Raw genomic sequence first — 16210 nt, 5'->3', positions numbered from 1 at the left:
GAGCTGTACGGTACTTCTATAATATAAAAATACAATATTATCAAAAAATAAAAAAAGAAGGGTGCCTAATACAAATCTCACCCATAAAAATTACCATTAAAATGGATAAACCACCGAGAAAAATCAACGTTGTGGTTAAATAAAATTAGTTTCTAAAAATATTGTTATTTAAGTACCTAAGAAAATTTATGAAAATAATAAAATTGCCCTTATTCCGTGTTTGTAATCTTGAACTAGTATGGGCTTTTTGATAATACGATATACTTAAGGCACTTAGGCCTAATTAAGGATGCAACCAGGCTGAACAAAAGCCAAATTTTTAATAATGGGCGGGCCCAAAAAATATGTTTTCGGGTTTGGCCCCACCCCAACCCAAAAAGCATTGTTAAAACCCAACCAAAGCCAGATTCTCTCTCTCTTTTTTCTTTCTCGAGAATATTAAAAAAATCTAAACCCCCTGCCAGATTCTCTCTTCTCCCTTTTTTCTTTTTTTTATTCAGAATATTGAAAAGGTTAAAAAAAAAATTATATAGATCCTAAGCTCTAAACAATCAAATTAAAGCCTACCTCAAAAATTTTAGGGAAAATTCTGTATAGAATCCTAATTCCTCATATTATTTCATGATATACCCTCATTCCGTTTTTTCTTTCCAGCAGTATAAAGAAACTCTTAAAGATTTCACTGTATCCCCTCATCTCTTATCTCCCTCTTTTATTTTACTGTACCCCTTCATCTCTTATTTTCCTCTTTTATTGATTTTTTATCATAAAAATTAATCCAACGAATCTTTTTATACCATTTCAACCCAAAAACTTTTTTAATGGGCTTAAAGAGAAAAAAATGGTTAAAAAAGTTTTTAGGTTGAAATAGTATAAAAATATTTGTTGGGACTAATTTTTATAGTCAAAACTCAATAAAAAATGAAGATAAGAGATGACGTGGTACGGTGAAATCCTTGGGGTTTCCTTATGCCACTTGAAGGAAAAACGAAAAGTGGGTCTACCATGAAATAATATGAGGAATTAAAGTTCTATACGAAACTTTCCCATAATTTTACTCGAATAGGTTGTTTTGATGCCCAAATATCCTCAAATTCATCATCTCGTCATCAAGATGCATGTTCAAGAGAAAAAAGTGGATTTTAAGTTTTGAAAATAGTGCATCTTGTAACGTATTTTTGGATGGTCAATTTTCAAGATTTTCAAGTGTTAGTAGATTTGGTCAATTTACACGATTTTTTAAGCTTTAAATTTTATAATTAAAAATAAAAATAAATTTTAAGATTATTATAAAGATTTTCAATATTAAAACTACATTTCTCGATACTATACTATTTGAAGATAGGCTCTAATTTGATTGTTTAGAGTGCTCTATACAAACCGCACCCAAATATAAAACACCAAATGGCTTAGATGTCATGTGGCGTGCAAGAATGATGCTAAGAGCTTCAATGGGGCGTTCGGGTCAACAATTATACTTTCTCCAAACTTTATATACTTACCCTATATTTACAGGGTACACATGCAATAACAAATATTCCCACTCCTATATTGCTACAAGTGCATGGTCCTAGAGTAAAAGACTATGTAGGAGCATGATAAAGATCCACGATTCTAGGAATATAACCACCTTAACGTTGCCATTCACTTAAAAAAAAAAAAAAAAACAAGTAAATTGGTGATCCATCTCAGGAGTTACGTGTACAATAACATCCCATGAGACCACTCTTTAAAGCAAGCCTGCCCTACTTCTTTCTTTGATAGAAGCATTGAGGGGCTGTTTGGGCACTAGGAGAGAAATCTCACAAGCCATACTAGCAAACTATCCATTCATATTAAAAGGAAACAAATATATCATTCAATTACAGATCTGAATACATCTTATTCAAGATTTTCTAGTTCAATAATAAATAAATAAAAGAATAAATAATTGGGTAGGGGCTCGTAATCCCCACTGATTTTACCCAACAAAAAACAAAGAATCTGTAGTTTCTGGACAAAGCCGGTTCCACCATCCTTGTATGCTTTCAACACGAGGGAAAGATCGATCACTCGAATAGAGAGGGCGAGGGAACCATGATTCAAAAGCATACAGCTACATTGCGCAGCCCATCGCCACCCTCTCGCCCAACTTCTATAGCATGCCCAACAAAACCATCATCCCTTCCCACTTGCTCCAAGCTCACACCAGTTAAAGTTGCCCTGCCCATTGCTTCCATCCGCTTCTGCTCTGTACCAACCTTTGTTATCCCTTCTTTCTCAATATCTCTATTATAACCTCCTACTAATGTCATCATCTCTCCTCTCTTTAAACCCCCTAAACCCACCATCTTTTCCTTTGTTTCCACATTGACATCCTTACTCTCTACCTTCCCCATCATCTCAGATGAGAGTGCCTTCCTCTTGAGCCTAATGCGCTCAGCCCTTGACCCAATAACTTGCCCCAGAACTGAAGCTGCAATAGTAAATGCCATTGCTGACTTAGGCATCAAAACTGATTTCCTCAACATTGCTATGAAGGGGATAGCTGAATGTATAGCTACAAACCAAGAGGCAGAGAACTTTTCAGTGTGTTCTCTCCAAATGCCTAAAGGCACATTGGCTGCCATTCCAAGAACTCCAATTACGAGCATTTTTGCAGGCAAGGGTTGGGGCCTCAGGGTCTTTACCAAGGCAGTTCGAGCCAAGGCAGCTCTAGCCGCAACCACAGCTGGTGGGCACTTGAGCTTCATGCCTGGTGGTGGTTGAAGGGCTTTGGCAACCAAGGGTAGGACTCGGTTCACTGCACGATATGACTTGGAGATAGGGCAGTTTCCGGTCTCAAGCCACTCATTGCCCATGGCTTCATGAGAGTCTGCCTGGTGGAGAGGGGGAGAGACAGAAAGTGAGAGATTGGATTTCATGGTGTGTATGGTGAAGACTGGTCAAACAAACCAAGTAAACTACAAAAGCAGCAATCCTTTCAAATGACAGTACCATGCCACTGGCTTTCTGAATTTTGGCAGAACTACCAAATATGTTCACACATGCATGCACACGCACACGTACACATAGACACCTGAACCACAAACTTTCTCATTAGATTGACTCCCGAAACACAACACAAACACATACTTCCTCACGACTGAAGCTGGAGACAGTTCTCTCATATAATTTCAATGGAAACTTATCCAAATACCCATGAGAGATGAGTTATTTAACACTCCATCCATATCTTTTGAGTTAATTTCAAAATACCTATCATATGACACATGATCATGACTTGGAATAGTTGCAAAAGGCTCAAATGTTAAATAGTTTATCTCGTATGAGTATTTTGATAAAATTTCCTAATTTCAAACTTCACCAGAATTCGCATTTCTTATTGAAAACTGGAACTTCTTTAAATTTCTCAATCACAGATGGTTTGTCTCAACAAAAGAAAGAAAAGAAAGAGAAGGCAGGGTTTATTCGCAATATCCTTTTACTCTGAAAAATAAAACACCGACTGGAAAGGATTGCCCATTAATATTAAGCTGTTCAACAAGGTCGAAAAACTAAAGAGACAATGCTAAGATCACCCAAAAACGTGCTACATGTTAATATGGTAATCATTTAATAGCAAATCTCACTATAAGTCAAACTAGTGCAACAGATTAGCTGATATAATTTGCATTTCAAACCCATCGTTACTATGCAACTATCCATTAAACCAGTTACTTCAAGAATGAATATTGTGGAACTAAAGCTTGTGTTGCGAATCACCAACCAACAGGGCATCAATGTCAAATAGCTATTGACTGCTAAGATAGGGCTAAAGCATTGATATAAATTTTTTTGTTGTAAAGCATTGATAAAGTTGGATTTGGTAACACAAGCAGCAAACTCTTTTTCATTTGTCTTCTTTCTTTTTGAAGAGGATAAGAACAGATTATTAAAATGGTCTTTTACCTGTTTAGAGGGTTCCTTCTTGCAGGGCTTTTTCTCTTGTTTCTTCCATTTGTCATTAAAGGCGTCGAAGCTGAAGGGCCCACCAGGTCCAAAAGCGGATAGGCTAATGGTGGCTGCCTTTGCTGCCAAAGGGTTAAATTGAGGAGTGGGATAGGGAGGCTCTGAAATCTCAGAAGAGGGAAATGACCTCCCTGAAAGGGGAACGGCTCCATCACAACCATGGAATAGCCTGAATGCCAGATTGAAATTGGGCCCATCCTCAAATATTGGACCTTTAGCTCCTCGGATCTGCAAAACATAACAAAAGTCAGATATCCAAAGCAGCATTGAATGTATAATTTAGTTGCATTGTAGTGCACTAGTGTATTAGTAAAAAAGCATTTTGTGACATAGAAAACAGCCAAGGTTGCATTAAGGGATACAAACATGTCATGATGCAAAAAAAAATCCAGTGTGTTCCAAAGTCACACGATGGTGTGGCACCTCTCATATGCTGTTGTCATAAAGTAAATAGTCTTCAAACTAACAAACTTAAGAGTTCACAGAGAATGGGAACATAACAATTGTAATGCAGAAATTTCGACCACATTTTCATTTTTCTGATTTCTTTAGTTAGATGCTTGTCTCTTTTGCAAAAGTAATGTCACATGGTTCCAAAAGGAGATGGACAAACTCATAGCAACTCGAACAGTGTAAAGTGAATTAAGCAGCCGCACGGATGAATGATTTTAGAGTGTGAAAATTCACCAGTAACATCCAAGTACTTCTAAAGGATGACATACTTCTTCTCATCCAATGATAAAAGTACAGTGCTTAAGGTGTAAGGAGAATTCAATTCTAGTGGAAACCAGGAGGTAGCTATCCCATGCTTGTCCCGTAGTCCCGTAGCCCCATATACCGATAAAAAAAAAGAGAATCTGTACTACAATTGTTGGACTATTGTTTGTATGTGAGAGAGAGAGAGAGAGAGAGAGAGAGAGAGAGAGAGAGAGAGAGAGACGTACTGATGTGAGGAAATTCATTGGGGAAGAGAAAGAGAAGCTTGTGGCTTCGTTGATGTTCCTCAAAAATGGACATTGTTGAATGTCCTGAACTGCAAAGAATCTGTCGGATGAAAACTCGTCATTCACACCTTTCAAGAAATTCTCCATTTCTGGGAAACTGCTTTATACTGTAGAATAAGGAAGATATCATAAACAAAATAAGATACACTTCAAGACATTGGGTACATGAAACAAGTTCGCATTATGTAAGAGTCAATGCACATGACGTTCTGAGCAAAGTTAATCTTATATCATATCATGTACAAATTCTAGCCCTTCATCAAGTAGTAACCAAAAGCTTTCCAAGTTAACCATTGCCATATACAAGGTTAACCATACCCAAAAGCAAGTCCTTGACAGTTAATATTAAACAAGCACAATTAATCAATCATCAACTACATGATTAGGATCAAGGTTTTTGGTTTCCAGCCCAGTCGATTCAATCAAGATGGAACATAGATTAATCAATCTACAAGTTGGCTAAGGTTTAACAACTCAAAATCAGTCCTTAACATGAATGACTGAACAAAATATATGATAAAAGATATGGCCAAAAACAAAACAAAACAAAACAAAAATGCGAGTTATCGAACCCAACATTGATTAATCAATGACAACAGCTATAATACAGCACAGGACCTAGAAAAAGAATCTAATTCATTCCATTACACATACATATCATTTTATCAAGGTAAAACGAAAAAAAAATAAAAATGGAAAGTTCAAATAACATTGGGGGCAGCAAATATTTTCAAACAAAATGAAACAACGACTATACTTGAATGTGCAGTGTATTTTCTTTTCATAGCATGTTTACAAAAAGAAAACAAAAGAAATAATGACTACACAAGAATGACTATTGCTGCAAACTTGTTAATGATCTAGTTCAAAAGAAGGAATGAAAGAAAGAGGATATAGGATTTCCACCCATGCTTTTGGATGAAACAGAATAGTCCAAAGAAACCGAGAAAGAAAAGAAAATAGTTACCAAAAAAATGAAAAAAAAATTAACTTGATCTATTTGTGTTGCAGATTTACTAACAATCAAATTTATTCCATTTTTATCAAAGGAGAAGAAAAAACAAGAGTACATTCAGCAATTATTTTAGCGGGTAAAAATTTAGAGACACAAAAAGGGGGGGCTTTGCTCAATCAATTTTCGTTGATACAGTTAAAGACTCCTTTTTTTTATCATTTTCTGCAAAGAAAATTTTGGACCCCTGATATTCCTCATTGTTGTTTTGTTCTTACATTGGGGTTTTGGGATTGTTGAAGGAAGGGGCCAACAATCACAGAATGAATTAACAAATTTCACATTAAATACAGCCATAACCATCGGCAAAGGCACACAAAATTATTAAATTTCACATGTATTACATGGACAATCATAATTACATGCAAGAAACTGAAACACCTAAGAAACTTATAATATTCAAAACCTAAACAACATTCGTCAAATAAGGGCCCTAGAACCAAATTGGCATAAAAAACAGACTTAAAAACCCTAGATCATGAAACCCTAGAAATTAAATCAGGAAAGAGGAGAAAAAAGGGGAAAAAGTACCTGGAAATGAAGGCGTCGAAGAAACATAAACACAGTGAATCAGAAAGAAAGTGTGGGCAACACGAGGTCTCCGTTCGCCGCGGACCCTTATGTAGTGTGCGCCGGCGGAACCAGTAAACATGCCCGGCGGTACGGCGACCGCCGGTTAAATCAGTCGCGCGAGCGTGTTTCACGTACACCTTTTTGGACCGCAGACTGTAGTAAGGTTGGCTCTTTCAATGTTTGCAGGCGCGTGCTTTAGGACAAAGATTTGACTTTGTGCTGGACCACCTACCTCGCTAGAACCGAACTGGAAGGATTACGAGGAACTGGCCGGGGGCTGTGGCCCATGGGCCGTGGGCGCGTTTATCACCTTAACTTAAAAAAATTCAAAAAAAATATAAAATATTAAAAAATAACAAATTTGTTTATCGTAAGTTATTTAATGTTTTTTTGTGGTTTTGAAGAAGATTAGGAAGTATTTCAGCCATAAATATTTTTTTATATATTTTTATGATGAAACGAGTAAATAAATATGAGGTTATGCAAGGTCTACGTTCTATGAAAATAAAGTAAAGTCTTATATCTTAAAAGCACTTTGGGTATTAGAAATTTCTATGGTAGTTCTAAAATCAATTTTCAACACCAAATATGAAAGTTGAAGCTCAAATTTTGATATTGCGGATATGTGAACACCTTTTTTTTAGGGTGAAATGGACGGTCCCGATAATGTATTACAATATACACTATTTTTAGAGCTTGAAATCTAATTTTCTTTTCACCACCACAATGGTCAATGCTGAGATGATCGAATTGAAGGTTTTTTAACGTTAGAATTTCAATTTTAAGTGGGGTTTTAGTTGGGGCTTTACTTATTTGATAGGGTTGCAACCCTATCAAAACATTATCTAACAAAAGTCTATATCTAAGCATCTTAACACAATAGACGACTTATGTTAATTAGACAAAAAAACACTTTCTAGTATGTATTTTTAAATTTTATTTTATATAATAATTGTTCATTGGAATGAAAAGAGTCTATATTTAAAAATTGAGGTAAAACAAATGGTGCTAATATAGTTTTTAAATATTATTTCATTATATTACTATGTAACCATTGCATGAAATCATTCATCTAAAAACTAAAAATGGGGTCGGTACTGACAAACCAGACTAAATAAAGAATAGCCTCTAGATCTGGGTGATCAAGGTGGCCATGTGTTATAATATGACGTCTAAAGTTCATTCCTACCTACCATAATCCCAAGTTTACATTCGAAAAGAGAAAATTAAATTATAGACATTTTAAGAGGCATTATGATGCTTATGGATATATCGGAAAGGCAAAATTTTAATATATGGCATTTCAGCAAAATCTAAAACAAGTGGAACATATAAATCCCATTATGCCTGATTCGCCATGGAAAAGAGTATTATTATTATCAATATTATTAGTATTATTATTATTTGGGTAATTCAATGGGGAAGACAGGCCCCTACCCTGCTCTTTTTTTTAAAGTAGATTAAGAGTTAGCTTTTCTAAATGTATTAGTAGGGTGGTGTTATACATTATAAGCTCATTATTTCTTAAAGGAAAAGAATTATATAGTTATCCACTTTATACTATAGAAGTAAGGCATATCTAAAAAACCATTGAAATTGGATCATCTTGATCTTCAAATGTATAGACATATATATTTAAAAAAATGGTATTTCATGTCTCAAAAATAGTGCATCATGTAAAGCACTATTTGGACCTTTCATTTTCTAGACTTTCGATTGTTAATAGATCTACTTGATCCGCACTATCTTGGTAGCTTTAAATTTATGCTTAGGGGTAGAAAATATATTTTCAGATCATCATAGGGGTTTCCGGAACGAAAATACATCTTTGAGCACGATTTGGGGGTGCGCCTTTCATTTTTTTATGGTTGGTGTCTTGTACAAAACATACCCTTTATCAAATATATTAATAATAAATAAAAGGTGAGATTTGTATAAGGTCGAGGCTCTAAACAATCAAAATAAATCACACCTTCAAATAGTATCAAGAAATGTGATTTCAATATTGGAAATCTTTGTGATAGCCTTAAAATTTATTTTTACCTCTAATTATAAAATTTAAAGCTTAAAAAATAGTGTAGATCGAGCAGATCTATAAAAGTTTGAAAATCTTGAAAATTAACGATCTAAAAATGCATTACAAGATGTACTATTTTCAAAATGTGAAATCCATTTTTTCTCCGTGCATATGTATCTTGAGGTCGAGATGATCAATTTGAAGATTTTTTAGCATCAAAACACCATCTTCTAATGAAATTTTTGAGGTGCACCTTAATTTAATTATTCAGGGCTTCCCACTTATATAAACTTTTTTCATAAAACACCACTAGTTTTTTTTTTAATGTTAACAACACTCTACTATTATATCTACTATCAAATGTCAACTCATATATTCACATACCACTTCCTGCTCCATTCAATCCAAACCTTAAATACTGGTTACAATTCACTATTCCACCATTTAATTGCAGCAGTTCATTATTTCACTGAAAACCAAACCCTAAAGAGCCTAGTAACACAGGCCCTCTAGGGTGATGACATAACAAACCAGAAGTTTGCAATGCAACAGATATGCTAATCCCATAAACCAACTTCCATATGGCCATCTTCTGTGGCCAGGGCTCTGAACATTCCGGTGGTGTTGAAGCCACAGATGACATGGCCATCGTTAGAAACAGCGATCAGCCCGCCCTTGCCGTCTTCCAATCTCTCATGAATCGCACAATCCACGGCTTCCTTGAGGGAAATGCCCTTGAATTCCATGAGGGCAGCAACATCCCTCGCAAGCGTAGCTCGGATGATGGCCTCCCCCTCCCCCGTTGCAGACACTGCACAGATGTTGCAAGCATAAGTCCCAGCGCCGATGAGTGGTGAGTCACCAATACGGCCACACATCTTGTTGATGAGTCCACCAGTCGAGGTGGCAGCCGCACACCGCCCAAGAGCATCCACCACCACACAACCAACTGTCTCAGGGGAGTACAAACTGATTGGCACCCCGTTCATCTGCACCATCTGCTCTGCTTCAGATGCGCATGTGTCCCATCCTTTGCTAGGAAGCCGGTAATCAAACTGCAAAGGGGGAGGAAAGGAGCACGTCAGAGAAAGTAAGCTACAACATGACAGTGTAGTCGAGTTGTTCGTCTCAGCCAATGAGCAGAGCTTCAATTCATCTCCACTTTCAAATATCTCAGTGATTGCAACACGGGGTATAATAAATCAAAAGAATTTGGCAAATGTAAATAAGCCCATAAATTTACATTCAACTTTTCGGGTCAAGAATCTTGATTAAAAGTAGAGTTCATCAATTGAAGCAGTTATGTAACTCAGTTCTAGTATGTAAGTCAGTTCTAGTATGTAACTCAGTTCTAGTATGGTTAAAAGAAACTTAGATAACCACCCAAAAAACAAAAGTCAGTTAGATCATGTTCAGAAATTCAAGGGTACACAGAACACCATTAATTGCTTCAAAAAATCAAACGACAAACTCATGAAAGCTTCATCACCTTTTAGACAATTCTTTTTTTTCTTTATGAAAAATTGGAAATACAAACTGATTTTCCTATGATGTTGCTAAATAGATTGAAATATGGTAATCACCTGGATGCTTTTGGCCTCTTTGGCTTGCTTTAATCTGATAACATTCTCCTCTATGATGAAAAAACTTGTGTCCACAATCTCTGCACCCTATTCGAGTGAAACATGTCCAAGGTTTAATAAAAAAATATTTATTAGCATAATCTAACACAAGTAATTAGTGTCCATCTACTCTTAGGCGGACCATTACAGTGGACCTTAAAAATGGTTTGTTGAGTTCAATGAGTGCAAGCCGTCTATCTCATGGGGTACTAAATCTAGTCCCATAAGAACTCAAAAATTGTTTTTCTTTTGTAAATTATTCATAGATGATGAGACAATCTATAAAATTTGAGGCTAAACAAGTTTTGACCTCGATCTAACATCATTTAGTGCATTTCTATATCTATCCTCACATAAAAAAAAAGAAAAAAAAGATAGCGATTAGTGTCGCGGTCTGCCTTCAATGGACCAAATATTTTCATTTAAACATATGAAAATAAATGATAAATGGAGATTTATTTGAACATTACATGCTGTCTTGCAAAGGCTTCAGCTCCATCAAAAGCAAGATATGCATGGGGTGATTTGTCCATGACCAGGCGGGCAAGAGAGATCGGATTTTTAACCGTGGAGAGCCCCGATACAGCGCCACACTTCCTTGTAGAGCCATCCATAATGCTAGCATCCATCTCCACCGTTCCTTGTGCTGTCAGAGCCGATCCACAACCCGAATTGAACAGGGGGTTTAATTCGAGTTCCCTGACCTATCAAGCACGATTTCCATCAAGTTTTTGAAATGCCACACATTTGAAAAATAATAAATAGCTTTAAGTATAATAAACTATGCTTTGGTTTGTAAAGAATGAGACCTCTAGTGGGTTCAACACAAGCTATCAAATGTAAAATTGGATGGATGTGTCTTTCACAATACAAAATCTAAATAAAAGTTTTGAAGACTTCGAGCAAGTTTAATGGTCCATGCCCCAATTTTCACATCCGTTTTTTTTTTTTTAACCAAACTTGATGGTCTGGTTGAATGCTCTGATGTCAATAAGAGTGAAAGCGGCCCAACCAGACCGGACCCAACAAGGTCCAATGGTCAGTAGGAACCTGATCCGTGGGGTCCAGGGCTTCACACGATCTAGATTTGGTGCCAAAATAAAGTCCTTTTTTGTGGGAAACTAAATCCCATTAGTTTAGGAAAATTACCTAATTTCTAAACGGAATAAGAGAATAAAAATGTGGGTCACGTAGGTCTCTATATGGCTGTTCTCTTGATAAAAATTAGTTTTGTATAGAGAGAAAATTATAAAGTGAAAGAGAGAAAGGGTTAGTTCGATAGCCCTTGGGTGGGTGGGTGTTCTAGATAGAGGGAAAGACTTATTTTAAGACTTGAGAGAGCGCATAAACCTTTGTATTCTCCATGTTTGAATGATGTTTATCTGAATAGTAAAAAAAAACTTTGTTGCCCCTATTTTTCTTTTACTTATTTTTCCGAAACCTTGGTTTTTTATTCTCTACCCATAGACCACGACCTTACCTATTTGGTGTCAGCCCAAGCCAAAATACAACAATATGTAAAAAATAATAATGCATACACTATATAAAGGGCAGGGCTTGACCCATACCGAACCGAACCTAATCCACAGGATCCATAAACATGGATCGAGTGAGTTCGAACCGCATGGACAGCAGTTTGGCCTGAAACAATTGCAAGGCCAATATCCGGAGCTTCTTTTTTGTCTTCCTTTGCTACTTTCTAATACCTGAAGCATTAGCCGCCTCACTTTTCATATGGGTCATGATCATTGACAACATTAAAAAAAATGAAGACCATCAAAATTAATGAACAGCCAAAAGAAAGTCCTGTCCCACCCTACATTATTTCAAACTAAGAACCAAAATGGGCATATTTCCTTAACCTCCTTCCATAACCGGCATTGGATTCATATCTCTAGAAAGAATAACTTTAGAATTTTTTATTTTTACGAGGATTGTTTATAAAAAGATCATTTACTTTTTATAGAAAGATCTCACAATTATTTTTGTCCTTTAGATTTTAAATAAGTGTACTAGTGATTAAGCACAAGTTTCATAAAAGAGGTATCATGAGAATAGATGCGACCCCCTTGTACAAAAAAAAAAAAAAAAAACCTAACCCCGACTAATCTTATTGTCTCATAAATACCCTAATGTCTATGGATAGCCCACCGCCCACAAACCCCCTAAATATTCAAAAATAATTAATACCTTTTTTTTTTTTAACCTTTTCTTTTCTAAAAGGGGAGCGCAAAAATTCATGGGGAAATGAGAGAAGGGCCGGAGAAGGGATTTGGATTGTGGGGGGTATACAACAAAGAAAATGGCAATTTAGGGGAAGACGGTTAGGGTGTATATGAAAAGAAAAAAGTGCCCTCATTTTCTCTCTCTTCCCATGGATGATAGAGAGGGGAATGATTAATAAGGTAGAGAGAGAAAGAAGGGAAAGATTTATAGGGCATAAGGAAAAAGGTGGGGAAGATTTATGGGGGTAGAGAGAGAAAGGGGGGTGAAGATTCTCATAGAGGAGAGAGAAAAGGGGTGAAGGAAGGGAGTAAAAAAGGGTGGCGAATTGGGACTATGGGGAATAAGCGAAAAATAAAAGAGTAATTAGGAAAAAAAAAAAAAAAAGTGTTAAGAGTTTTCTTTGAATTTTTTTAAAATTTAGGGGGTTACTTCTTTTTTCCAAAAGAAAAAAATCAGCACGGTCATTACACCAAAAGATAAGGGCCTCTAAATTGCATGTTACGAATGCGAAAGAAAACAGAAAGATACATCACCCCGGTAACCACTTTTTTAAAGTTCTCCTATAACACGTTTGTTTATTTTATTTTTATTTTATTTTATTGTGAGATTTGATGGTGTTGTTATTCATGAAAAACCCACCAAATAATAAGTTGTATCTCTTCTTACCCTCACAATAATTTGAGTAATTTTCAACATTCAAAAGAAAGAAAACAAAATGATGAGATTTTGTATTGATTCTCAACATTCACAAGAAAGAAAACAAAATAATGAAGATTTTATATAGAATTAACTGAATTTTTTGAACATTCAAAAGAAAGAAAATAAAGTGATTTCAAAGAACTTTGCTCATAATCCATCAAGAAAACCAAATGGTGGCTTAGCTCGACGAATGATCCACTGCAAACAAATGCAAGATCAGAAAGACTCGACACCGATTCTACGACATCGACGGAAAGATGAGGAAGACTCACCACTAATTCTACGACATCGACGGCGGAGGAGGCGGAGCGGAGGGCAGAGATGCCGAGATGGAGAGCGGAGAGAAGGGCTTGGCAGGCCTCTTCCTGGCGCTGCAGCGGCAGGCTCGGGTCGATCCCTGCTCCACCATGAACTGCAATTGCCCACCCACCCATATTTTAACCGATTCAGTCTCCCTCTCTCTCTCCCTCTCCTCTCTCTCTTCATGCCACAACCACCAGGGCCCTGTGATTTATAGGGAGAGAGCGGGAGGGAAAAATCCAAACCCTGGAGGCTGCCTTTCTGGAAATGCGTCACGTGGAAAAGATTCACATTTAGTTGTGGTAATAGTGGTCCCGCCGGCTTAACATCGTAGGCTCCGCGAACTTGGGGCTGATGGGTGGGTGTCTTTTAAGCCTTTATAAAATACTCCTGCAGGAGTGTACTGTACGTTTAATCCCTCATGTAGAAGTGCGAGTTTAAGAGGATCTTCAAATCTTTTCCCCCTTAAATATTAGGAACCACTTAAAAATTCATAAATAATTATTTTGAAGGTAAAAATATGTGGATTTTGAGGTCTCTCACCCTTCAAAAATTAAATAATCGCTATTCAATCTTGAGACCTTAATTTCTTAGGAATTGGGCTTGGGCTTGGGCTTGGGCTTGAGTGAATAGCCGTGACACCGAACGAACTTCAATTCCTATTATTGAATTACCAAGAAAAGAAGATCTTAATTCTCTTCGTGTGTAGAGAGTGAGATTTAGAAAAACATTAAACTGAGGTTAGTCTGTGGTAAGCATTAAATCCAAAAATTTGATGCCACAAAGGCACTCTTATACTAAGATTTTAACAGAGTAAATAAGATGCTCCTGCGGGAGCATGAGAGCTTTTGGGACCTTTGGAATCTTTTGTTTCGCTCGAGGTTGCCCTGTCACTATCTTACTACATTTTGTCCCATCCCATTTGGCGAATAGGCTCAACTTGTGCGAATAAAAACATACAAAATTCCTAAATAGTAGTGCCTGTATAATTATTTGGAAGAATAAAAGAAGTGCAAATTTTAAAATATTTTCTTTGGGACAGTAGCAGCACTGTTTCATCTCGTAACATATGCATATAAGGTAGGACCTATGCCACAAACTGTGGCCCTAGGGATAACCCTATCCCCGTTCGGCCCAACTAGGGCTTTTTCTTTTTTGGAAAAAGTTTATATAAAGTTGCAAACTTAAAATGTAGAATTAAAGGTGCGCATCAAAAAATGTTGTTTTAACGTTGAAACCTTCGAATTGATCATCTCGACATCAAGAAGTATAAATATGAAGAAAACAAAGATTTTGAATATTAGAAATAGTGCATCTAGCAACACAATATCTAGACTGTCTATTTTCAAAGATTTTCATATGTTTATAGACCTAATGATTTTAATTATTTTTGGAGTTTAAAATTTTATAATTAGATGCGAAAATGGATTGTCATATAATCCTATAAGTTTTTTACACCAAAACTTTTTTTTTTTTTCTCTTATTTTCTTTTGCTTTTTCTTCATCTGTGTTTGGACAATCCCAATGGGGCAAGGGCTGGACTTGGACCAGGGCTAAGGCTGATCCAACCATTGCCACCATTCCTTACATATTCATGATTCGGCCATAGTTTTATCCGATTTTAAGATTCAAATACATGGCCAGGACTGATCCAACCATTGCCACCATTACTTACATATTCATGATTCGGTCATAGTTTTATCCGATTTTAAGATCCAAATACATATTAAACATTGAAAAATCTATTTCTATCTCAAGTAATGAATTTGAAGCTCAAATTGTGTTAAGTCTAATGATCTTTAAACAATGGAAATTAATGTTTAGGTAAAAAACCTTAAAAGAGTTGCAGCCATTACAACCATTTATTTGATGGGCAAGCTTTTTATGCTTCTCCTATAGCATAGAAGTTCTATCCTCCCCTTATCCAACCGTCCATTTTGAATGGAGGGCTAAGATTGGCTCAATCAAAATGTCACATCTCTACACTATTTTATTTTTAATTTTTTTCTATAAACTATTTTGACACCAAATTTTGGACGTCTATTATTTTGTTAAACTCACACTAGAGAAAAATATAAAAAAACATTTTCTATAAAATAAAATGATCAAAATACCTCTGAAAGTTTCAAGAGGTATGTTGATCATTATATTTTATCGAAAAATTATTTTTAATATTTTTTATAGGTGCGCCCCAATAAGAAGATGGCACGTACCAAATTTCATATTCATAAAATTTGTATAAAAACTAAAAATAAAATACTTTGAGACATCGGATCTAAAATCAAATGGTGAATGATTCTCTTGATCAAAATTGGACAGCTGGATGGTAGGATGAGGATAGAACTTCTATGCTATGCTGTTGGGGATGCATAAAAACCTTTCCCTTATTTTAATTGCCCACAAATCGTGTATATTGTTTTGACTTTTGTAGTAAGGGTGTTGATTAAGAAATCATCCTCTTAAAGATGAAAGGAAGCCATCTGAGTATTATCCATAAATCAATCTTACACGTAACCAATACGACGGTGATCTTAGCTATTGAGAATATTAATGGGGCAATCCATACGCTTCATTTTATAATAAAACATAAAAAAATATAAAGTCTATCTCTCTCTCTAAACAATTTTGAAAGCATGAAGAGAGAGCTCTCTCTTTGTCTTGAATCTCTTTTAGGATAAGGTGCGGTTTGTATAGAGCCTAGGCTCTAAACAATTAAATTAGAGCCTACCTTCAAATAGTATCGAGAAATGTGATTTCAATATTGGAA

General features: G+C 36.0%; 2 protein-coding genes across 4 annotated transcripts; both read right to left on the bottom strand.

Moving 5' to 3' along the window:
* Window positions 1-1814: 1814 nt before the first annotated feature.
* On the bottom strand, window positions 1815-6855 carry LOC18423922 (uncharacterized). Of its 3 annotated transcripts, none has more exons than XM_011630155.3 (4): window positions 6538-6855; window positions 4935-5101; window positions 3931-4218; window positions 1815-2858 (listed from the first exon to the last, which is right to left on the bottom strand). In XM_011630155.3, the coding sequence occupies exons 2-4, from the start codon at window positions 5079-5081 to the stop codon at window positions 2082-2084; spliced, it is 1212 nt and encodes a 403-aa protein (XP_011628457.1). In that variant the 5' UTR covers window positions 5082-5101; window positions 6538-6855; the 3' UTR covers window positions 1815-2081. The 3 variants fall into 3 exon arrangements, with proteins under 3 accessions (XP_011628457.1, XP_088710889.1, XP_088710890.1); XM_088854763.1 differs by lacking the exon at window positions 6538-6855 and adding an exon at window positions 6225-6266; XM_088854764.1 differs by lacking the exon at window positions 6538-6855 and adding an exon at window positions 2977-3058 and having other exon boundaries at window positions 4935-5041.
* Window positions 6856-8971: 2116 nt separating this feature from the next.
* ASPGB1 (N-terminal nucleophile aminohydrolases (Ntn hydrolases) superfamily protein) lies at window positions 8972-13638 on the bottom strand. Its single transcript, XM_006828539.4, has 4 exons — window positions 13416-13638; window positions 10689-10922; window positions 10180-10266; window positions 8972-9651 (listed from the first exon to the last, which is right to left on the bottom strand). The coding sequence occupies exons 1-4, from the start codon at window positions 13575-13577 to the stop codon at window positions 9154-9156; spliced, it is 981 nt and encodes a 326-aa protein (XP_006828602.1). The 5' UTR covers window positions 13578-13638; the 3' UTR covers window positions 8972-9153.
* Window positions 13639-16210: the final 2572 nt, after the last annotated feature.

The sequence above is a fragment of the Amborella trichopoda genome, chromosome 13 (assembly GCF_054954075.1).
Source record: "Amborella trichopoda isolate Santa Cruz 75 chromosome 13, AtrichopodaSantaCruz75HAP2 v2.0, whole genome shotgun sequence".
NCBI lineage: Eukaryota > Viridiplantae > Streptophyta > Magnoliopsida > Amborellales > Amborellaceae > Amborella > Amborella trichopoda.
The sequence above is the reverse complement of the archived record's forward strand: the minus strand, read 5'-3'. Positions and strand labels throughout refer to the sequence as shown.